Genomic DNA, 24,601 nt, shown 5'->3' on the forward strand with positions numbered 1-24,601 from the left:
TCTCTCATCAATGAGTCGGTATTCAGATTTTTTAATGCTTTTGAAATGTTTTGTGTAATGAAGGGTTTTATGGTGGCTGGAGTCCAAATTCTGCCACCAACCTCCCCATAAGAGTGATCAGACCAATAGTAGGTGTAACCAGCCACCATGATCTCGCCACTGTCTGGTCTCCAAACCTCAGAGAGTGTTGCAATACCGATGTTCAAATGATTGAGCTCAGATGATAACAGGGATAGGATATTCCAGGCACCCACCCGAAGGGACAACCTCAGGTTAACCCAAGGAGACCGCCATCTGGTGGACAACACCTCAGCACCATCCCGACACACACTACCACAATATGACCCGTGAAGGTTATCCTGTGTTTTTTCTCCGATCATCAGAGAATGGGGGTGCTGAAGGCTTTGCCCTAATCCCATCATCATGAAGGGCAGCTGCACAGGAGGTACTCCCATGGAGTGGATTTTCAGTTTTCTTTGCGTTTTTAGTGTGTTTTGTGGAATGAAGTGTTTTACGGTGGCCGAAATGCAAATCCTGCCACCAACCTCATAAAAAAGGTAACCCAACTGCAGGAGGACATCTGCAGACACAGTTGGGCACTATAAATGGATGCTCTTTGGCTCACAATGAGCTCCTCTGCTCTTTGACAGGTTTTGTTTTTAATCCTGCTGAGTGACCATATCCATACACCATCCTCAACCAGAAACCTGGTGGGGGAGACGGTTTAGTCACCGACAACCTGACCATGAAAGAGCTTCATCCAGATTTACATGGTACCTGAAGCAAGCCACAGATCTAATCTGGCTTGACCTGGCTTGACCTGATCCTGGGAAGAGGAAACATCAGCTTTGAGATGTGGCCCCAACCTAAATCTCTGTAAGGACCGTCTGGAAAAAAACCCCAAACCTATTTTCTCAACAATCCCCTTGAATAAGTCCCTTCATTCAAGCTTTTGGGTCTCACTATGTGCCATGATCTTTCCTGGGAAAGCCACATCTCCAAGCTGGCCTCTAAAGCCAGTCTGGGCATCCTACGTCATGCAAAGTCCTTCCTTGGTACACCTGAGCTTCGAACCACTTACAAAACTTTCATCAACAGTCTGATGGAGTACTGCTCCCACCTCTGGGGTGGTGCTCCTGCCTCAAACCTCGCTCAACTTTACGCTGTGGAAATCAAGGCCTTTCAGATCATTGGTATCTCCCGCAATGAAGCTGAGTCTTTGGATCACTCACTCTCTCACCACAGACAGGTTGGTGGTCTTTCTGTCTTCTACCATCTCCTCTCTGGACTTGCCCCACCTGCTGTCTGTGATCTATATTTTCCTCAGGGCGTTCAAAGTCCGCAAAAACCCCCTTCTGGTGAAACTACCAAAATCAAGAATCACTGCTCACCTTCACTCTTTCATTCCTCTATTTCCCCACCTCTGGAACAAACTCCCACACTCTCTTCAATCCCACTCCTCCCTCAAGGCCTTCAAAACAGCTGTTCATCAACATCTCATATGTTCCTCCATCCAAAATCTTGACCTTTACTACCCTGTTAATCCACCCCATACCTCCTCCTTCAAATTCCCTGTTTTCCTTCCTGAAAGTCCCTGTAGTGCCATATAGTTTACCCCCCTGGACCCCGCCCCATCCCTCTCTCTTCCACAGTTCTCCTATTGTCATTGTTCCCCACTATTTCTATTTTGTGCTTCCCTCTCCCGCCCTCTTGTCTCCTGCCATATTTTATGTTGCTGTGCATTAGCTCTGACATGAGCCACGACTTGGTATGCAAAAAAACAATAACACAGCACATCACCCAAAGAACACCATCCCTACTATGAAGCATGGTGGTGGCAGAAACATGTTATGGGGATGTTTCTCATCAGCAGGGACTGGGACACTTGGCAGAATACAAAGGGAAAATGGATGAAGCAAAATACAGAACAATCCAAGAGGAAAAGCTGCTGTCCTTTACAAAAAAAGCTGAAATTGGGATGGAAGTTCAGCTTTCAGCATGACAATGATCCAAAGCACCAAGCCAAAGTGGCTGAGGAACAAAAACATAAACGTCTTTCAGTGGCCTAGTCAGAACCCCGACCTAAATCCAATCAAAAATCTGTGGCATGACTTGAAGATTGCTGTCCATCAATGCTCCCCATGCAAATTGACTGAGCTTGAACAGTTTTGTGCAGCAGAATTGGCAAATATTCCCAAATCCAGGTGTGCAAAGTTGGTAGAGATCTCGCCCAACAGACTCACAGCTGTAATTGTTGTCAAAGGAGCTTCCACCACGTATTAACTCAGGGGGGTGGACACTTATCCAACCAAGATATTCTAGTTTTGTATGTTTAATAACTTTTCTGAAATTTGTAGAATTTTTCCCTTGGAAGTTGGGGGTTCTCTCCTTTGTCAGAGAGAAACACCATTCTCTTCTTCGCCAGAAAGTTGTATGAAGATGGTACTGTTTGTCCAACTAAGCATATGAGACATCATACTGTGAAGACACAAGAGACAATTGCTGCTGTAGCTGCAGAAATCGCACGAAGATGTACTGGATCGATGCATGAATCAATTGTAATGGACAGCATTTAGACGGTGATTTTTAAGATGTAGAGCTGGGTTGTATAAACTGCTATAATATCACACAATTTCCCATACCGGTACTTCACTTTAGTGCACTAAAAACATCATTTACTTTGTTCAGTCTTGTTTTATTACAGAAATAGATGTGTCAGATATGAATGCCACACCTTGTACAAGAGTGAGTTATTTATGTGTGAAGCCTCTTGTTAGAATTCCATATTTCTGGGCTAATTGCCCGAATTTGCTGTACTACCACATTATTGTAAGGTCACATATTTGTAACAACAACAACCTCAGTCGACGTCACAATAAAAAATTGCTATTCTTCAAGTTGGCTTCATCAACTTCATCAACTCTCCCTCCTCAAAATCCTGGTGGCGTTTAATCAAATCTGTTTCTGGTGTATGTTCCCCCTCCATCCCCTCCCTTACCTCAAATGGCCGCACTGCTGATTCCACACGTGATAAAGCTGAATGTCTAAACTCGGTGTTTGCAGCTAAATCTTGTGTCCTAAACCCATCACTATCTCTACCCACTTTACCCAGTCGCACCCAACTGTCCCTGGACTCTGTATCCTTTTCTCCTGACAAGGTGGAGAGCTTGCTTTCAAACCTCGAGTCAGATTCTGCAACCGGTCCAGACGGCATCAGCCCACGTGTCCTCAAAGCCTGCTCTTCTGCTCTTGCTCACCCTCTCTCTGTTCTATTCACCCTCTCATTTGCCCAAGGTCATCTGCCATCTGCTTGGAAATCTGCTAACATCACTGCCCTGCATAAAAAGGTGCAAAAACAGATCCCTGTAACTACAGACCAATCAGCCTTCTCCCAATCATCAGCAAGGTTATGGAATCCATCATCGCTTCAGACATGAAATCCTTCCTCTTCTCCAATGGCTTGATTTCCAATCATCAATTGGGTTTCAGACAAGGTCACTCTACCCTGGATATGCTGCTTCTGCTCTCCCATCAATGGATGGAGGTCCTCAATGCCAGACAGGAAATCCGAGCCGTATCCCTGGACATATCACGTGCTTTTGACACAGTCTGGCACCCTGCCCTACTCACCAAACTCTCTTCCCATGGTATTCAAGGCCATCTCCACTCATGGCTCGCAGACTTCCTCTCCTGTCGCAGTCAACGTGTGGCCCTAAATGGAGTTCTTTCATCCCCTCTTCCTGTGCTGGCTGGAGTTCCTCAAGGTAGCGTTCTAGGCCCTGTTCTTTTTCTGGTTTTCATCAATGATCTCTCAGACTCTCTGGAAAATCCTCTTTCTCTTTGCCGACGACTCCACCCTCTGCCGTACCATCTGTCATCCCTCAGACCGGCAAGCAGCAGCTTCTTCGCTCACTGCAGATCTGGATAAAATCACAAACTGGTCCAACACGTGGAACATGTCTTTCAATCCAGACAAATCTCACACTCTCACTATATCTCTTCGAAAGGACCGTTTACAAACCCCCCCCCCCCATCCACTTTCTCAACAATCCTCTGGAAGAAGTCTTTTCTTTCAAGCTTCTGGGTCTCACTATCTGACATGACCTTTCCTGGGAAAGTCACATTTCCAACCTCGCCTCAAAAGCCAGTCGCCGACTGGGAATCCTCCGTCGTGCTAAGTCCTTCCTCGGCCCTCTTGAGCTCCTGACCACTTACAAAGCTTTTGTCCATAGCCTGATGGAGTACTGCTCTCCCCTCTGGGCTGGTGCTCCTGCCTCCCACCTTTCTCGGCTTCACGCTGTAGAAACCAAGGCATTTAAGATCATCGGCATCTCCCGCAATGAAGCTGAGTCTTTGGGCCTCTCACTCAATCACCGCAGGCAGGTCGGTGGTCTTTTTGTCTTCTACCGACTCCTCTCCAGCCTTGCTCCCTCTGCTCTCTCTGCGATTTGTCCCCGCCATATTTCCACAGGGCGCTCAAGGTCCGCCAACAACCCCCTTCTGGTAAAACTACCAAAATCACGAATCACTGCTCATCTTCACTCTTTCATTCCTCTTTTTTCCCACCTTTGGAATAAACTTCCTCACTCTATTGTTTCCCATTCTTCCCTCCAGGCTTTCAAAACAGCTGTTCACCACCACCTCTTATCTTCCCCCATCCAAATCCTCCATCTTTTCTACCCCCGATAATCCACCCAAGCCCACTTCCTTCAATTCCCCTGCTTTCCTTCCTGAAAGTCCCTGTAATGTCCATCTTCTCTTCGCCATGTTCCCCGTCCCATCCCTCTCCCTTCCACAGTTCACCTAATGTGTCTGTTCCTCACTGTTTTGTCCCTTCCACTCCCGCCCCTCTTGTCTCATGCCTCCTTGCTGTGAGTTGTGTGTTCGCTCTCATACGAGCCTCGACCAAGGTATACAAAAAAAAAAAAAGTTGATGTCAAAACAAAAAAACATAACGCCGCTCTCGCCCATCGGCGGGGAGAGGGATGAAGCTGGCTTTCTTGGTCTTCCACAAAGCGTTCCACATAGTGAATAATTTGTTGAGAATGGAACCAATTGCATTTAACTATTTATATTCCATACTAGCAAATACAACCTGTCGCTTCGCTGATGGGGATATTAAAGTGGGGGGGGGGGAGGGGGAGGAGATAAAGAGCGAAGGGAGGGGAGGGATAGAGTAGGGAAAGAGGAGGATGGGGGAGGGAGGGGTAGTGGGGAGGGGAAGGGGGTGGTCTGGACATGCGTTTGATAGAGGAACTTGAGGGAAAGCCGAAGGTGAAAAAAAAACTGCGAAAAAAGAAAAAGCTTTCATTTGTCCAGTTCACACCTTCTTTCACACCCCTTCCTCTCCTTGACGTCCCGGAGAGTTGTATGGTTGGGAGGGGTGTTGGGAGAAGAATAGCGTGAGGGGAGGGAGTGGAAAGCAGCGTGAGGGGAGGGAGTGGAAAGCAGCGTGAGGGGAGTGGAAGACAACGTGAGGGGAGTGGAAGGCAGCATAAGGGGAGGGCAGGGGAGGGAAAGGAAGGCAGCGTGAGGGGAGTGGAGGCAGCGTGAGGGAAAGGGGAAGAAATAGGAAGGCGATGTGATGAGAGGGAAGGGAAGGCAACATGAGGGGAGGGGAGGCAGCATAAGGGAAAGGGGAGGAAATGTGAAGATGGCATGATGGGAGGGAAGGAGAAGGCAGCATGAGGGGAGGGCAGGGGAGGGCAAGGGAAAGCAGCGTGAGGGGAGGGGAGGCAGTGTGAGGGAAAGGGGAAGAAATGGGAAGGCGGTGTGATGGAAGGGAAGGGGAAGGTAGTGTGGGGGGAGGCCATGGGGGGGCAAGGGAAGGCAGCATGAGGGGAGGGCAAGGTAAGGCAGTGTGATGGGAGAGTCCATCCATAGATGCAACTACCATCTGGACACGTCCAGAAATAACCACTGTCCAGATGACGGGTATACTAAGGGGGGGGGGGGAGAAAAAGAGAGGAAGAGAGAGAGAGGGGTGGAGAAGCGAGGAGGTGGGGAGACTGAGGAGGGCTGGGACACTGAGGAGGGGTGGGGAAGCAAGGAGGGATGTGGAAGCAAGCAGGGGTGGGAGTGCAAGGAGGGTTGGGGGAGTGAGGAGGGGTGGGAGGGGGGTGAGCAGTTGTGGGGGAGTAAGGAGGGGTGGGCGAAGGGAAGGCAGCATGAAGGAAGTGGAAGGCAGTGTGAGGGGAAGGTCCATCCGGACATAACCACTGTTTGGACACGTCTGGAGAGAACCACCATCCAGAGATAACCACCATATAGACGCATATGGAGATAACCACCATCCAGACATAACTAATGTCTGGATACATGTGGAGATAGCCACTGTCCAGATATGGGTGGAGATAACCACTGTCTACACTCTAGATGCATATTGAGATAACCACTGTCCGGATACGAGTGGAGATAACCACTGTCTAGATGCATATGGAGATAACCACCATCTGGACATAACTAATGTCTGGATACATGTGGAGATAGCCACTGTCCAGATATGGGTGGAGATAACCACTGTCTACACTCTAGATGCATATTGAGATAAGCACTGTCCGGATATGAGTGGAGATAACCACTGTCTAGATGCATATGGAGATAACCACCATCTGGACATAACTAATGTCTGGATACATGCGGAGATAACCACTGTCCAGATACGGGTGGAGATAACCACTGTCTAGACGTATATGGAGATAACCACTGTCTGGATATGAGTGAAAATAACCACTGTCTGGACACATATGGAGATAACCACTGTCCGGATACGGGTGGAGATAACCACCATCTAGACGCATATGGAGATAACCACCCTCGAGACGCATATGGAGATAACCACCCTCTGGACATAACTACTGTCTGGATACGGGTGAGATAACCACTGTCCAGATATGGGCGGAGATAACCACCTTTCAGATATGTGGTGAAACAGATGTGGAAATAACCACTGTCTGGGGATAATGACCATCTGGATATGTTCACAGACAGACAGAGAGAGGGGTGTGGGAGGCTGCTGCAGTGTATTCGGAGGGGAAGGAGTGAGGATGGGACAAAGAGAGAGTGAGTGGTAGGAGTAGTGGGGTAAGGGAGTTAGCATATAATGTTCTGCTTTATGAACAACACACACACACACACACACACACACACACACACACACACACACACACACACACACACACACACACACACACACACACACACACACACACACACACACAATCGTCGTGCATGTGAGAGGTGGAAAAATAATTAGCTCTGTAATTGAGAAGACATGTTAATATGGTGAACGGCTTGGAAAAACTCACAAAGAGAAACCATTTATAACCTTTGTAAGCATTGCACCGAAGCTGAAGTGTTTGGATGACTGACCCTGAACTACTCTCTCAGTTTTGGGGCCAGCCCCACCAAACCTGTTGTGGAATATTTTGGGGGCCCAGCCAGTGTTGTACTGTGGTCAGGAGGTTTCATAAATACCTCAATGCAATTATGATTTTGAGTTTCGATCCATACTGTAAGAAGCTGCTCCCAATCCGGATATAACATCAGAATTGTGTTTCTCTTCGTTTTGCTCACGAGTGTTTGTAATAAAGTATTTTGTTATATTAATGGTATAGTATTAATTTTTGATTGGAATGATGCTGTTTGAAATGAAAGTATAGAGAGGTTGAGTTTAAAAGAGATTCAGTAAATAATATGAGGGATTCCACCTGTGACATTCATAGATTCGGCATTGGCAGAATCGAAATGACATCAATGAAATACTTTGCTTACTTCACGAGTGTTTATCATATTGTATTTTGTTAAATTAATGGGATATAATTAATTTTTAACCTCCGCCATCGAAGATGGACAGAGGTTACTGTTTTCACCCCTGTCTGTTTGTTTGTTTGTGAACAGTTTTACGGAAAAAAACTTCTGGACGGATTTCGACGAAACTTGGTGGGGGGATTAGGTATGGTCCAGGGATTATGCCATTAGATTTTGGACTTGGTCCAAAGTCCAATATGGCCGCTATGGAGACCATTTTGAAAAAATATTTGAATTTTTGTTTTTGCATTTCTTCATGCTTTAAGTGATTTCCAACCCCAAAAAATTAATTTGTTAGAGAGAAAAAAAAGAAATTTTGCAACTTTTTTTTCAACAAAATTTCGATTTTTTGGGGGCATTTCTACATGCGCATTGATCTAGTTTAGTTTATTCAATCGTGGTTCAGTCGAGTCTGATCCGTTTTGACCTACAATGAATGGGATATCAGGTTCACTTAAGTGACCCAGCAGTATTGGCGGCGGAGGTTTTGCACTCTACCGAGTGCTCCCCCTCTAGTTTGTGATTGGAATGATGCTGTTTGGAAGAAAAGTATAGAGAGATGAGTTGAAATCACAATGAGGAAATTATGTTTGGGGTTCTACCCTTGACATTCGTGGATTTGACATTTGCAGTTTCACCATTTTTGACCAAAGTCCTTCACGAATCAACTGTCCAGCAGCTGTCCAGACCCTCCCGTGCATAGCACGGCTACCTCGCTTGGCTATACCCATATATGTACCTCGACATTGTAGCAACTGCCGACTGTACAACCCGTTCGGGACACGAACTTTACCGCTAACGACTGCAGGGGCACTCAGAAAGTTGCTTAAGCACTCAAGCAAGCACATCAGTTAAAAAGTTGATAAGGAATGGCTGACTGCATATCATATAGGATCCCTTTAACTTTAAAGCCAGTCTTCACCATGCCCGCAGCAGTTAAATAAATTAAATGCATTTGTTCAAACAATGTTATCCACAAAATAGTTGTTGTCTAATGTAGAACAACCATGGAGACATCACAAAGTTTAATTGCCTATGAAATGAACATTGCAGATAATCCACCACGTTGCCTGTTCGTATGTGCACGTGTTACATGTTACATTGCTTCACAGTCCACGCAAACATTACAACTTTGTTTTAAAACGTCCTTTTTTCACCAGATTTGCTTTGATTCCTTTTGGAGAACCTCATGAAACCTCCAAAAATATACACAGATCTGGCAGACGCTATGGATAAGCAGTTCCTCTGGGGGATAGGGCACGAGGTCTCGTAGTGAATGCATTAAATCATATAGCTCAATGAAGCTGGTAAATTTTGACATGTTCCTAAATTTTTTCATCACTCAACATAATTCTCCAAACAGTAGAAAAAGATAAGTTTAATGCTTTGGAAATTAGAAAAATTTGGCATTGAAAATTTCACATTTCACATGTATGGAGAAGGAGGGAACATAGCGTTGCTTGCCTAAAGTAAATAGGTATATAGGCTTAGTTATAAGACTCGTTATTTCTTTAAATTATCAGATTTCACTCAAGATTTCGACACTTATTTAGTCTGGACAATATCTGATCCTCAAAGAAGAAATGCCATTTCGATAATATACTTTAATTAGTCCGTGAGAGTAGATCGTGAAAAATTGCATGATATAATGCATGAAATCGCTCCAAGCTTCTAATTTGAAAACTATACCACTTACAAAAGTGATGTATACAGCAATTTGTAGCTATGACAAACAAGCATTTGATATGAGTGAGGAAAGTGGAAAAATAAAACAACTTTAGCCTGAAAAAATGGTTCCGTCCTGTCCAAGTCAAGGCATGGTTGAGCAGGCCAAAAAACATGGCGGCTTCAGAACCCAGCAAAGTTACCCAGGAGACGCCTTAAGACCCCAAAGAGTGAGGTGGCTGAGAATGCACCTGATAAAGGATATAATTAAATAAGGCCGTTAATTATCTTCAAAAGGGGTGTTTTAATTAACCCAAACACCCAATTTTCAGTCCTGCACTTCCTTGGAGTTCCCTTAAAATTGATGCAAAGTTTCAGGCTGATAGGTTTCATGGTTTTGGAGTGATGGAGGAAATACACACACACACACACACACACACACACACACACACACACACACACACACACACACACACACACTGACATTTATTGGTAAAGATTCAGAGTGGAAATTAAATGAATGTAAAAAAGGGTCCAGTCTCCACCAGACTATACAGCAAGTTTATATCATCATCACACAATCCTATACAATCTCAAACAAGGAAATGAGGAAATTTGGCCCATCATTACTGTGTTCCATTCCCAGGTTGATTGTTGCGACAGCTCTAAACATTAATCTTCTTGATGTTTTGCTAAAGTCTAACTAACCCGATCTTGATCGGGTGTCCCAACTTGTCATCACATAATTGAAGGATGATGAGGCCATTAATTTTAAATTTCAGTTCAGAAATAAGTAAAACAAGCCGGTAGGTGACATGGGTGGTCGCTATATAATTGCATACTAGTCATGCAGTTTTTGACGGATCGGGCTGAAATTTTTTGACAAAGAGGTTGATTATACTGTGCATAAAAGCACGGAAGCCGATTTTTGATTTTCGAAAAAATAATAATATATTTTTTGGATTTTTTCCAAAATTTCAAAGTCCCGTTGCTAGGAAACGGTGGCGTCCATAGCAACGGTGCTCAAAAGCATACAACTAGATCCTGGTATGAACCTACCAGTCAAGTTTCATCAAAATTGGTTGACTCCTCTGGCCTCCAGAGCTATCCATTACATACATACAGACAAACGGAAAACCTGAGAGTAACGGTCATCTAGCGACCACCCAATAACTTGTTTATTAAACATGATAGTTTTATTGTTTTTGTATCGCAAGGATCTGCTTTTCTGTTGGGGAATCACCAAGCTAAATCAGTCCTCTCATGTTCTTCTCTGTAATATTTAAAGAGTGCAGCCCATTGCTACCACCATGCCCTCTGCAATACATATCCTTTATCTTTTCTGCTGTGAATTATCCTGCACCCACTGTTTCGCTGCATATCAGTATATATATTTCTCTTCTGCTTGTTCCCTTTTTGGCCTGCTATAGATTTGTTGATATCCCTTCCTTTGTCCCTTGTCTTTTACATAAACTGTGATGTCTACCATCATCTGAAAAGAACACCTGGTACATCATCATCACCTGGTACATCTGATGTTGATTCCCTGCGGATAGGTGGCGTGTGGTTACGTTCCTCACCAAACCCTTCTGGCAACTCTACTTTTCCTGGTCCTTCTGAGTTCCGTCTTTCACAAGACCTTCTGCAGGGAGGAAAGTCACTCATTCATCAAACTATCTTCAAAATCACAATGTGTAAACATTCATCATTTCAACTTTAGTGTATGTATAGACGGAAATGTACAGGTTAGGCTTACACGTTGTGGTCCAAGTATTGTGGAATGTGCAGGCGTGACCAGGCAGCAAACTGACGACCCGGCTCGTGCAGACGTCCACTCTCACTCAATGTCCGGGCACAGGCTGGTCGTGTCACCAGCAGCTTACGTTGTACATCAAAGTAATCAACTGTCACCTAAGAGTGTTCACCAGAAGTACAGAAATATTCCAATAAGATGAAGAGAACCTTTTGAATTTATTAATATTCAAATTAAGGCCAAATCATTTTTTTTACAACACCAGTTGATCAACCCCGCCAGCTTGTGTTTTTGAAGCCGCTTCGTTTTTTTTGTTATTTTTTACTTTGTCAAACATCCCGAAAAAAAGATCCATATCTTCGTGTCCAACTTGCACCATTCTCTGAATCGATCATTTCTTTTTATAACCACGCCGCAGTGCTGAGCGCTGTGTTGCTGCTTTCTGCTGACTGTGCTTTCCATTGCCATGCTATTTCCCGCTTCAGTGACACTTTTCATTTGTGAAGATGGTTTTCATGTGCTTGAAAATTCAGACGGGAACTAAAGTCTTGAAGCCATGGTATGCTGGAACAATTTTTGATGGACGACACTCACTGTGTGATGTTTACTTTGATTTCGTTTGTTGGGAGTTGGACCAGGGAGAGGCCGTACAGGAGCAAGAACAAAGAGCGCTGGCGAGTCCACATCCCACGTGCGTTAATATGTGTATTTAAATACATGTTTACTGTACATCTACATAGAAAGATGGCACAGCAAATAATATGAAGATGCACAAAGTGTGTAGTTTTCTGTATGTTGCCATATATTGAAATATATTTGTTTTGAACTGTGGATTGTATTTTTAATAGGCCTCGTGAGTGTGTTGGTGACGGGTCGGGTATATGAACCACTTCATGATATATATTTGAGGGTAGAAAACTGACAAGTCTGAAACAATTTTTGCTCCATCACCCTGAGCGAGTGGTTCGTGCTCCATCATCCTGAGCGAGTGGTTCGTGCTCCATCATCCTGAGCGAGTGGTTTGTGCTCCGTCATTCTAAGCGAGTTGTGAAAGAACAACCGATTTGAGCCATTTTCAGTATTAACGTGCTTTCTAAATTACCGAGCCAAGTTTTTTTCCATCCATCACACGCAGCTGTTTATAAAGAATAATGTTTGTGAACATATCCGTGAAATGTCTATATAAATACAACATTGTTTTTTGGTGAAAGCTACTCAAGGTTTCTGGGTTGTAGACAGTAAGTACTGGAGTTGGTAACCACACTGACTCCAACCTGCTAATTCCGTGGAAAATTGCCGATATTGGCCAAGCACGTGTGTGTGTGTGTGTGTGTGTGTGTGTGTGTGTGTGTGTGTGTGTGTGTGTGTGTGTGTGTGTGTGTGTGTGTGTGTGTGTGTGTGTGCGTGCGTGTGTGTGTGTATGTGTGTGTGTGTTGTTCATAAAGCATAACATATTCTCTCTGCTAACTCCCCAACCCACACCCCCCATCTCTCTCTCTCTCTCTCTCTCTCTCTCTCTCTCTCTCTCTCTCTCTCTCTCTCTCTCTCTCTCTCTCTCTCTCTCTCTCTCTCTCTCTCTCTCTCTCTCTCTCTCTCTCTCTCTCTCTCTCTCTCTCTCTCTCTCTCTCTCTCTCTCTCTCTCTCTCTCTCTCTCTCTCTCTCTCTCTCTCTCTCTCTCTCTCTCTCTCTCTCTCTCTCTCTCTCTCTCTCTCTCTCTCTCTCTCTCTCTCTCTCTCTCTCTCTCTCTCTCTCTCTCTCTCTCTCTCTCTCTCTCTCTCTCTCTCTCTCTCTCTCTCTCTCTCTCTCTCTCTCTCTCTCTCTCTCTCTCTCTCTCTCTCTCTCTCTCTCTCTCTCTCTCTCTCTCTCTCTCTCTCTCTCTCTCTCTCTCTCTCTCTCTCTCTCTCTCTCTCTCTCTCTCTCTCTCTCTCTCTCTCTCTCTCTCTCTCTCTCTCTCTCTCTCTCTCTCTCTCTCTCTCTCTCTCTCTCTCTCTCTCTCTCTCTCTCTCTCTCTCTCTCTCTCTCTCTCTCTCTCTCTCTCTCTCTCTCTCTCTCTCTCTCTCTCTCTCTCTCTCTCTCTCTCTCTCTCTCTCTCTCTCTCTCTCTCTCTCTCTCTCTCTCTCTCTCTCTCTCTCTCTCTCTCTCTCTCTCTCTCTTTGTCCCATCCTTGCTCTGCCCTCCCAATACAATGCAGCACCATCCTGCCTCATCTGCTCTCTCATTCTCCCCTCCTTTCTCTTGTCTTCTCTCTCTCTCTCTCTCTCTCTCTCTCTCTCTCTCTCTCTCTCTCTCTCTCTCTCTCTCTCTCTCTCTCTCTCTCTCTCTCTCTCTCTCTCTCTCTCTCTCTCTCTCTCTCTCTCTCTCTCTCTCTCTCTCTCTCTCTCTCTCTCTTTCTCTCTCTCTCTCACTTTGTCCCATCCTTGCTCTGCCCCCTCCCAATACAATGCAGCACCCTCCTCCCTCATCTGCTCTCTCATTCTCCCCTCCTTTCTCTTCTCTTCTCTTCTCCTCTCTCTCTCTCTCTCTCTCTCTCTCTCTCTCTCTCTCTCTCTCTCTCTCTCTCTCTCTGGACATATCCAGATGGTGGTAATATAATGTCTGAGCGGTGTTTGTCTCTGGATGTATCATAGCAGGGTTTGTCTCTGGACGTGTCGAGGCAGTGTTTATGTCTGGGCAGGGTTGGTCTCCGGACGTGTCCAAACGGTGTTTGTTTCCAGCCAGCTTGGCTCCGGATGCATCTGGGCAGTGTTTGTCTCTCGACAGCTTGGCTCCGGGCGCGTCCGGGCAGTATTTATGTCTGAACTGGAGTTTGTCTCTGGACTTGTTTGGACAGTTCTTTATCTCCGGATGGAAGTTTGTCTCTGGACCGTGTTTTTAGTATGAACGGTAGAAAATGGATTTCAGACATTATTTTGTTTCCATCTTCACTGTTATTCTATGCAGAATCATTTTGATGAAACTATGAATCGTAATTAACGTTCCACCAGACGTCTGCCTTCCCTTCCTCTCACCTCATGCCGTCTTCCCTTCCCCGCACCCCTCCTCGCTCCCCCTCTCACCTCTCTCCTTTCCCCCTCCACCTATTCACTCTCCCCACTCTCTCTCCCCTACCCCTCTCCCTCTTCCCCCCTCTTTTTCTCCCTCCTCCCTTGAGTATTACCATCAGCAAAGCGATAAGTGGTATTTTATCATAACGAATAAAAAGGAGCTCCTCCTTCCTTTTTTTTTTATCCGGACAATCAACGGATATAATTATTTTTATATATGGCTTGACATGTTCCTCACTCACCATTATTATTTGTTATTTATTGTCTGAATAATGTTAATCTTCTAAATTTGACTTAACCTCACTGTGTCACCCACTGAAAGCTGTTGGCTTATCAGGATTTGTCTAATCAGGTCTATGTTTGAATGGGACTTCAGTAAATATATAATTCATACAATTTGTGAACAAAGATGTGAAGAAGAAAGCAATGGGAATTGTGCAAATCGCTGGAGCCACAGTGCCAAGCCAAGGGGGATCAAGGAGCAATACAGGATATATGTAGTATGGATATGTTAAAGGATCTGTTCATTGGTGAGTGAAGTAAAAACCATCATGACTAGATATTTGTAAGAGCTGGAGTGCTGGTGAGTTGTGGAAACTAGACCTGTGGAACAACTCGAGCAAAGGAAGGGGGGATGAGTTGCTTTCTAACTTGTATGCACTATTTCCCTGAATTGCTCTGTCGATCCAAGTGTTTCCTTGGAAAATCAGAACTAATCACAGTCTTCATAACCTTTGCCCATAGCTCACTGGAATACTACTCCACTGTGGGTTGGCGCTCAATTATCTTCACTGTCGGCTGGCTGGTGCATCACATCACATCACACCTGGATTCTGTGGAATTTAAAGCTCTCAAAATTATAGGAATCTCCCATGATGAGGATGAAGCACAAGGTCTGTTGCTCTCGCAAGCCGGTCAGTCGTCTGTTTTCTGCCATCTATTCTCCAACATTGCTTCCTCTGCTCTATGTCAGTCATCTGACCCTCCTCATCAACTCTAGGATGCACTTGTTAACCCCCTCTGGGTTAAACTTTCAAAATCCAGGCAAACTACACACCTCAACTCTTTTACTTATTGCTTCTGCTATCTATGAAACTGCCTTCCAAAGGCTTCCCTCTCGGGCTCACTCTCCCCTCCAGGGCTTCAAGTAAATACTGCATCCACCACCCCCCATCCCAATCCTGACCTATGACCTTTACCACCCCTATAAACCCTTTGTATCCCAACCCTCTTACTTGCTGATATCAGTGTTTCCTCCCCTTTCTCTCTCTCTCTCTCTCTCTCTCTCTCTCTCTCTCTCTCTCTCTCTCTCTCTCTCTCTCTCTCTCTCTCTCTCTCTCTCTCTCTCTCTCTCTCTCTCTCTCTCTCTCTCTCTCTCTCTCTCTCTCTGTTTCTCTTTATTTTTTTTTTCTGTTTGCTTATCCCCTTGCTGGTTGTGCCAATTAGTATGGCCTCATTACCCCACTGTCAACATAACCTTGCTCTCTGATGAGCCTTGCTCTTGTCGAAAACAAAAAGTAATATCAACCTTGTGACATCACTGGGAGACCAGGCTTGGCTAACCTTGCGGATGATTTGGTCACTGTCTGTGATAACATCCTGAAGTTGGGAAAGAGCATTCTGTCGTGTTGACTCCAACATTGCTTGTCTGTCTTCGCACTCTTGTTCACACCGTTCAAGTATTTCTCTTGCTTCGACTGCCTGTGAACACACATCGTGCCTTGGATTATGTGCATATTTCAAAATATTACTCACTGGAACATATGTGCTACTAGGCAGACATTAACAATGAACTGGGTGTACCGTCTGCTATGAACAAGAATCTGAGAGATGGTGTCAAAATGCCATTTGTCAAAAAGCTAATGGCTGAATTTACGAGTGACCACCCATGAGTAAGATAGTGTGAGATTCTGCAAATAATGCCACAATACCCGTTGCTCGGCCTCTGCCTCTTGCTTCTTCTTGCGTTCGAGTTGGCGATTGATGCCTTGGTTAGCACCACCTCCTCCAGGTTCCTCCTGTGCTCGTGCCGTGCCAGCACGAGCCTGCTCCCAGTCTCGTCCTTTGGTCTGGTATCCCAAGAGCGCTTTTCGCCGAGTTGCTACTGCATCTACCTGCACATTGAAAAGTGAGGATGAAACAAAACATACTATCAATACAAATTCATTTTCACAACCAGCTGGTGAATTATTTGTTAGATCTGGAAATAGACAAGATACCTTGATACTGAGACCTTGCTTAAGTTCTCCTGTGTACTGCCATGTTATTGTGTGTAAGATATGACTTTAACTAATGCTTTCTTTGATAATTATAAATAATAGCCATGGATTACAAAATATGTATCAATAAGCAAGAGTTGAAGTGAAAAAAAATTTTGAAATAAATAAATGTGAAAGCAACCAGCTTGCGCTGTGCCCGTTGCCAGGTCTCTTTGATTTCTTTCCTTCTGCGATCATGCTCCATGCGGCGAAGAGAGAGTGGCTGGAAGGAAGAGAAGTAAGACATCAGTTTCAGTGCCAGAGCTTTTCTTGGAGGATCTAGTGTGATATTGAGAGGTGCTTTAAAGGAAGGGGCCAGCTTGAAGAGTTAGTGATTAGGCATCTGCATAAAAAAATAGACAACTTGAAAGCAGGGAGGATAGTAAGACAATAATAATTTGTCAGCAGGAAAAAGATGGATCTCAAAATGCACTTCAGCATACTGACGCACTTGTAGTACTTGCGTGTTCAGGTTGTTTGTGAATTTGGCTGTCTGCTGTGCATGGTCACAATCCTGCTCAGCGGCAAGCGAGAACACAGACTGAAGAGGCATGTGGGTCTGAAAGAGGAACAAGGTGAGTGTGGGAAAGGCAGAAATAAAACAAAAACAAGAGGGAAGAAAACCAAAAGAGGCATGACAGAATGTAAGTAAGAAGAGATCCACAAGAAACCAATTAGATAACGTGTAGTATAAATGAGAGAAGAGTTGCGTAGATCGAGTTGGGTGTGACAGAAGTAGAGAGATAAAGAAGGAAAGAAATGTGTAGAAATCGATCCTAATAATAATAAAATTTACTACATTACCCACAATGTGTTCAGTTATTGTTTTTTTTCTCTTTTTGTCAATATGTATTTTAGTGACTATTGACTGATGCCACCCGTAGGTGGACGGAGCTTAAGATTTCACCTCTGTTTTTGCCTGTTTGTCCATGTGTCTGTGAGCAGAATATCTCAAAAAAGTTGTTGACGGATCCGGATGAAATTTGGTGGGAACGTTGGGTGTGTGACATGGAGGAACTGATTAGATTTTGGTGACGATTCGGATGTGGATCTGACTACTATAATTTTTTTTACATGATTCTTCACTATAGGAGAGAGAGGGCCAAAAATGTTTTATAGCACAATATCTCAAAACGTTGAAGACGGAATCGGACGAAACTTGGCAGAGACGTTGGGTGTGTAATAAGAAAATATTGACTCAATTTTGGTGAAGATCCGAATCCGGATCTGCATACAAGAATTATTTAATTTTTAAAGTGATTCTTAATTACTGAGAGATGGAGCTAAAAACGACATATAGCAAATATTTCAAAAATGTATCGGGCCCGATATGTTCTCGTGGATCAGGTATTGTGTGGCAGAGGTATGTGCTCTACTGAGTGCCCTTCTAGTTTATTAATGTATTCAGGTTTTCAAAATGTGTCTTGGTACAAAGTGGTCTCCCATGCTCCACTGCAATCAAGTGTGGACTCGCTACATTTTGAAGACTTTATTACTCTGTGAAATTTACAAGGTCAGGGTATGTTTATTTACATTGATCTAAGCCTCATAGTGCAGCCTGGACATAAATCACATGCAAGAAAAAGACATCAGTCAACATCAGTGTTGTCTTTGAGGTCACCTACAACGACGACATTCAACTACAACTACTACATTTAAAGTAAAATGAGAAACACTTTAATGGAAATGACCAGAACATTGGACAAATACAAATCACTTATGAGTTTTGAGCCTTGGATCCCTCCATCATAAGCCATTTGTTCAGACGGGAACACTAAACAGGCCAACAATACGTCAGAAATTTCATCGTGTAATCCACTGTGTCGGAAACTCTGTGATTGAGCCTTTATTATGATGACAATACCTCTTTTGAGTTGGTGATGTCTTTTTGCCTTTATATTTATATCTTTGTTTTCTTCGCAATTACCAATAAAGATGTGTCTTCATTTGTGTCATCTCTTCCTTAAATGATTTGTTAAATCACAGTTTGTCTGTTTCAGTTCACTTGTCTTTCTTTTCTTTCTTTCTTTCCTTTTAACTGCATTCCTAATTCCATCCATTCATGTCCCCCATGCTACTTACACAGGTGTAGATGGTATAATGTTATAATTCAATGGTATAATTCCAATCTAACAGGCATGTTACCACTACTGTGGATTACCTCTTGGAGAAAACTAGGCTTGCTGGCAGCTGCTAACTTGGCAAGACTCTTGGCATGATCCAGGTCTGTTGGCCAGAGAAATAGGAGAGAAAGAAGGAACAGCATAGATCAGGTGCATATCAAATACAAATGTGAAGTATTTTAGGGAATTAAAAAGGACTTCATAAACATGATGGATATACAATGGAATAGAGTGTTAATATATTATTTTCTGCCACTTCCTTTTCCATCATCATTACCTCTGCCACTGAAGGTGAATGGAGGTTATGTTTTCATCACTGTCAGTTTGTTTGTTTGTCTGTGTGTTTGTCTGTGAGCAGGATATCTCAAAAAGTTACGGACAGATTCAGACGAAACTTGGTGGACAGGTTGGGTGTGTGACAAGGAGGAATTGATTAGATTTTGGTTAAGATCTGGATCCAGATCCGAGAATGAAAAAAAAATTGATTCTTCACCATTGAGAGGAGGAGGAAATTTGGACCATACTCTGTGCAGAGCGTTGGTGCTGCCTAAGCACTCTCCTTGGCTATTGGGCACAATCCTGGATGGGTCGCCACTCTGACACAGGATACTAGCAAGCTGGCACTCATTTTGCCGACCTGGGAAGGATGACAGGAAGAGTCAACCCCACGTGGTATTAATTCAACGGCAGGGGGATTTGAACTCAGGCTCCAAGGATCCAAAGCTGACCACTGAACCATTAAGCCAACATGAGGCATACACACATTAAGAATGACAATTAAAAATCATGTCATTGGTTTCATTCAATAAAATGTAAATTTTATTTCAGAGTGTAACAATTCAACAAATCACCTTGTGGACAGGATGGCCGGCTTAATGGATGCAAACAGGTGACGACAATAGACGAATATTTTCTTTTCCTGAGCAATATTGTTGCAATAACATGAGCAAAGTAGAACGGAATGCGGTCGAGCACATACGTCCACCAGGCTGAATAATTTACATGTTGTATCCCACTGATCGGGTGGATCTGGATTCGGACCTGAACCAAAATCGAATCGGCTTGTTCTTGTCAGCGACCCAACTCACCCACCTAGTTTTGTCATAACTCGTCCACAAATTTTTGAGATCTCATGCTATATATCGTTCTTGGGGCGGACAGGATAGCCGACAGGTACGCACACTCGTCTCTTTAAGCTGGACAGCCCAGGCTGGACAGCTCAGAAGCAAGTGTGCATACATCTGGTCCGTTCTACCAGACTTTCATTTCAATGACGTAAACTGATTGGGTTGAATGGCATTGCTGAGTATCTCCTCCCCAATGAAGAGCCAGAAAGCTCATATCGGTCTTCAAGACTGTTGATTGGAGTAAGGTATTCAGCTCATCTTGCTTTCTTTCTTGGTTTGATTTACATTTTTTTTTAAATATTGTTTTCTTGTTTGATTTTTGTGCTACATTTTGTTCATTGATACAGCATTCAGCCCATTTAGATGTGCTCGACCTTCTCTTGCTGTGTTTCATTCAGCTTGTGTGCAGCTTCTTCACCCCCATGTGTCCTTCTCCCCTCCCCTTGATCTCCCTCTCATTTCAACTCTGCTGTTGGTGTTTCCCCCTTTCCATTTTATTCCCTTACAAAAAAGGATATAACCAGTGTTGCCGTTTGGTGCTTTTATTTAATTAATTTAGTTATTTGCATTATAGCGAACGTATTGAGCTTCATACTTAACGAGTGCACATGAGAGAATAGGAAAGAATAACAACAACAACAACAACAACAACAACAACACAATACCTTGGCAATTTGGAATCCGTGTGGTTGGCTCTGACCCTTTTGGTTCCGTTTTTTTTTTTGTTTCTGATTATTTTTTGTTTCCGGTTTTTGTCATGGGGAATGATGCTTGCCGGGAGATAAAGGCATCGTCAGAGACATGAAAGACCCAAATATCAGACATGGTGTACATTTCCTCCACTGATTTTAATAAAGACATCTCCCGCATCATCAAAAAATAATTTTTAATCGTGATTTACATTATTTGATCGCTGATCCCGAATCCAGGCCGAAGTAACCCGAAATTGCGTATACAGTTGTGAACAAGTTACAGGTAAAGTCAGAAGCGAATGGAAGAAGAATTCTGCGTTCGCTTCTAGTGTTTATTTTTTTTAGATGAGATGTTGTTCTAGGAGGTGTAGTTGTTGTGAAGGTAATGTTGAGGATTTTCTTTTTCAGATAGGATCCTGTTCTAGGAGGTGTAGTTGTTGTTGTGAAGGTAATGTTGAGGTAATATTTATTTTATTAGATGAGATCCTGTTCAAGGCGGTGTAGTTGTTGTTGTGAAGGTAATGTTGAGGTAATATTTTTTTTTTAGATGAGATCTTGTTCTAGGAGGTGTCGTTGTTGTGAAGGTAATGTTGAGGATTTTTTTTTTTTCAGATGAGATCCTGTTCTCGGCGGTGTAGTTGTTGTTAAGGTAATGTTGAGGAAATATTTATTTTTTTAGATGAGATCCTGTTCTAGGCGGTGGAGTTGTTGTGAAGATAATGTTGAGGTAATATTTTTTTTTCAGATGAGATCCTGTTCTAGGCGGTGTAGTTGTTGTGAAGATAATGTTCGGGTGAACATTATCTTCGGGTGATAATGAAGCTTCGGGTGTACGTCATGCAGGGGAGGGGGCCGTCTCTCCTCGGCCGAGATTGGATGGCCCGCATCAGGCTAGACTGGGCCGCAGTTCACCTTGTGCAACGTGCCGAGCCAGTGGGAGGATCAGTTGGAGGAGATTCTTCAAAGACATCAAGGGTTGTTTAGCGACGACCTTGGGAAACTCAAGGGCATGGAGGCAAAACTCTTCTTGAAGGAGGGGGTGGTTCCTCGGTTTTGTAAACCGCGTCCAGTGCCGTATGCCCTGCGGGATAAGGTCAAGGGTGAACTGGATAGGCTGGAGGCCTGTGGAGTGATCGAACGGGTGTCGTGCTCGGATTGGGCCACCCCGGTTGTCACGGTGCTGAAACGGAATGGAGACGTCCGATTGTGCGGGGACTTCAAATCCACGGTTAACCCGGGGCTCAGTGTGGAGCAATATCCATTGCCGTCAATTGATGAAATATATGCGCGATTGGCGGGGAGGCAATACTTCACGAAGCTAGACCTGCGTGATGCATATTTTCACCTGCCGATGGATCCCGGGAGTAGCGAGCTTTTGACAATCAACACGTGTCAAGGACTCTATCGCTATACCCGACTCTGTTTTGGGATTGCTTCGGCCCCAGCTTTGTGGCAGAAAGCCATGGATCAGGTTTGCATTGGCCTGCCCGCTCAGACCTACCTGGACGATGTGCTCATTGCGGGGAAAACGGTGGACGAGCACCTTGCGAACATTGCCCAAGTGCTGACAAAGCTAGAAGCGTGCGGCCTGCGCTTGAACAGGGACAAGTGTGCATTCTTCAAGCAGCGCTTGGAATACCTCGGGCACATCATCACGCCGGAGGGGCTGTTGAAAGGTCCTCAGAAGGTGGAAGCGATTCAACACATGCCACCGCCTCGCGACAAGACACAGCTGCGCTCGTTCATTGGTATGGCCCAGTATTACCAAAGGTTCGTGCGCGGGCTCAGCTCACAACTTGCGCCGTTAACGCGGTTGCTCAAGAAGGACGAGCGCTGAGCTTGGGGGCCTGCACACCAGGCGTCGTTCGACCGCGTCAAGCGGCTGCTCACAGAGGATACGGTCCTCGTGCACTACGAGCCTGCGCGTCCGCTCCTATTGGCATGCGACAGCTCTGCATATGGCATCGGGGCAGTGCTCTCCCACAGGATGGACGATGGTTCCGAGCGGCCTGTTTGTTTTGCATCCCGGACCCTGTCCACAGCAGAGCGCGGATATGCCCAGATTGAGCGTGAGGCTCTCAGCCTCGTCTGGGGTGTGCGGAGGTTTCATCAATACCTGCTGGGGCGGCATTTCACTTTGCAGACGGATCACAAACCGCTTCAATTCATCCTGAGACCCGAACGCGGGGTGCCGGTGGGAGCAGCCGCGCGAATACAGTGGTGGTGTCTGTTTCTGGATGCTTACGATTATGATATTCAGTTCCGAAGCACCGAGAAGCATGCTAACTGCAACGGGCTCTCTCGCTTGCCGTGTGCGGAGGGTCCAGCTGCGTCTGAGTTGGGCGACCGGGTCGATGTGTTCGCGCTGGGCCAGGTCCAATGTGGGCCAGTCACGGCCAGGCAGGTCGCAGTGGAATCGGCTCGTGATCCGGTGCTTGTGCGTGTCGTCCAGGCGATTTCTATGGGGAATTGGAGCGATCTGCCTTCGACACCGGCATTTCAACCTTTCACGTCACGCGCATCGGAGCTGTCGTTGGTCCAACGGTGCGTAATGTGGGGAATGAGGACGGTGATTCCACCGAGGTTCAGGCAGCGGTGTTTGGAAGAACTGCATGTCAGTCACCTTGGCATCGTGAAGACCAAGAGTCTTGCTTGTAGCCTGTTGTGGTGGCCGGGGTTGGACAAAGACATTGAGCAGTTGGTTAAGCATTGCGCCACATGCCAGACAGATGCTGATAACCCGCGTCGAGCTTCGGGTCTCTGGCCTGTGCCAGACCGAGCTTGGCAGAGGGTCCATGTAGATTTTGCGGGACCGGTTAATGGCAAAATGTTTTTGATTGTGATCGATGCATTCTCTAAATGGCCGGAGGTTGTAGTAATGCAGCATACATCAGCAAACATTACAGTAGAGAAACTGCGGACGATCTTTGCTAATAAAGGGTTGCCGGAGATCCTGGTCTCTGATAATGGTCCGCAGTTCATCGCAGGTGTATTTGATGAGTTTATGCGCCAGAATGGTATTCGACATCTAAGGTCCGCACCGTATCATCCTGAGACGAATGGCCAAGCTGAATCGTTTGTCAAGATGTTGAAGCGGGCTTTGTGCAGGGGGGGTGTTGCACCTGTGCAGACGGTGGTCGATGTCTTTTTGCTCCATTACAGGAACGCAGTTCATCCTGTCACGGGTGATTCGCCTGCCATTCGTCTCTATGGACGGGCTTTGCGGTCCAGGCTGGATTTGCTGCGACCTGGAGGGTCGGGGAGTGGGGCAATGTCGCGTCCGACGCGACTGCGCAGCTTCGAGGTGGGGCAGCGGGTAATGGTGCGCGATTATTTCCACGGTTCCAAATGGGTGCCGGCGGTGGTCTCTGTGGTTCTGGGGCCGGCGAATTGCATGGTGCGGACTGATGGTGGGGATGTGTGGAAGCGGCACGTGGACCAAATGCATGATCGCTGTTCAGCGTCACCCCCCCCCCACACCTCCCCGGGCCGAACGATGCGGGACCCCCACCGGTAGTATCGCCGGCACCTGACGTTGTATCGCCGGGGCTGGTTGGGCCGACACCAAGGGGGTCTTCGCCTGATGCCGTCCTACCCAGGGACGTCGAGCAGGCTGGGCGGTCGGGGGTGGCTGGTGTTGCGGAAAGTGCGAGTCCGGCGAGGGTGTCACCTCGACCGAGCCGGAAGACGTCTGAGCCTGGGCTGTCTGGTGGCGCTGCCCGTCCGAGGCGGGTCAGAGTGCGGCCGCGGTATTTGGAGGATTATGAGTGTTGATGGGTTTCAGATGGTCATGTTGTGATTGTCCGTTCATCGTGTGACGGGTCATTTTACGAGGGGAGGAGTGTGCTGTGTCACGTGATTGGGTTTTCGTATATCATGCCTCGCCCGCTAGGGGTGGCAGGAGTGTACTTCTGGTCGCGCAATAAAGCGGAGTTGATGCTGGCCCGCATGCTTCTTGCGTCCCCTGCACCTCGTACACTCTAAAGGTAATGTTGAGGTAATATTTATTTTTTTAGATGAGATCCTGTTCTAGGAGGTGTTGTTGTTGTGAAGGTGATGTTGAGGATTTATTTTTTTTTCAGATAGGATCCTGTTCTAGGTGGTGTAGTTGTTGTGAAGGTAATGTTGAG

General features: G+C 45.4%; 1 protein-coding gene across 4 annotated transcripts in view; it reads right to left on the bottom strand.

Moving 5' to 3' along the window:
* LOC147008509 (rho GTPase-activating protein 45-like) overlaps positions 1 to 24,601 on the bottom strand; it is a 108,439-nt gene that overhangs the window by 39,871 nt on the left and 43,967 nt on the right. For all 4 annotated transcript variants that reach the window (XR_015053300.1, XM_085864152.1, XM_085864151.1 and 1 more), the window contains 7 exons: positions 18,691 to 18,755; positions 16,981 to 17,088; positions 16,672 to 16,752; positions 16,203 to 16,385; positions 15,835 to 15,972; positions 11,231 to 11,385; positions 10,998 to 11,116 (listed from right to left, as the gene is read on the bottom strand). Coding sequence is in view for 3 of the 4 variants with exons in the window: in XM_085864152.1 (XP_085720278.1) it covers positions 10,998 to 11,116; positions 11,231 to 11,385; positions 15,835 to 15,972; positions 16,203 to 16,385; positions 16,672 to 16,752; positions 16,981 to 17,088; positions 18,691 to 18,755 (849 nt within the window). In the remaining variant the exon portion in view is untranslated. The remainder of the gene's footprint in view (positions 1 to 10,997; positions 11,117 to 11,230; positions 11,386 to 15,834; positions 15,973 to 16,202; positions 16,386 to 16,671; positions 16,753 to 16,980; positions 17,089 to 18,690; positions 18,756 to 24,601) is intronic.

Source organism: Eptatretus burgeri, chromosome 18 (assembly GCF_056783735.1).
Source record: "Eptatretus burgeri isolate ZD-2024b chromosome 18, Ebu_testis_v1, whole genome shotgun sequence".
Classification (NCBI taxonomy): domain Eukaryota; kingdom Metazoa; phylum Chordata; class Myxini; order Myxiniformes; family Myxinidae; genus Eptatretus; species Eptatretus burgeri.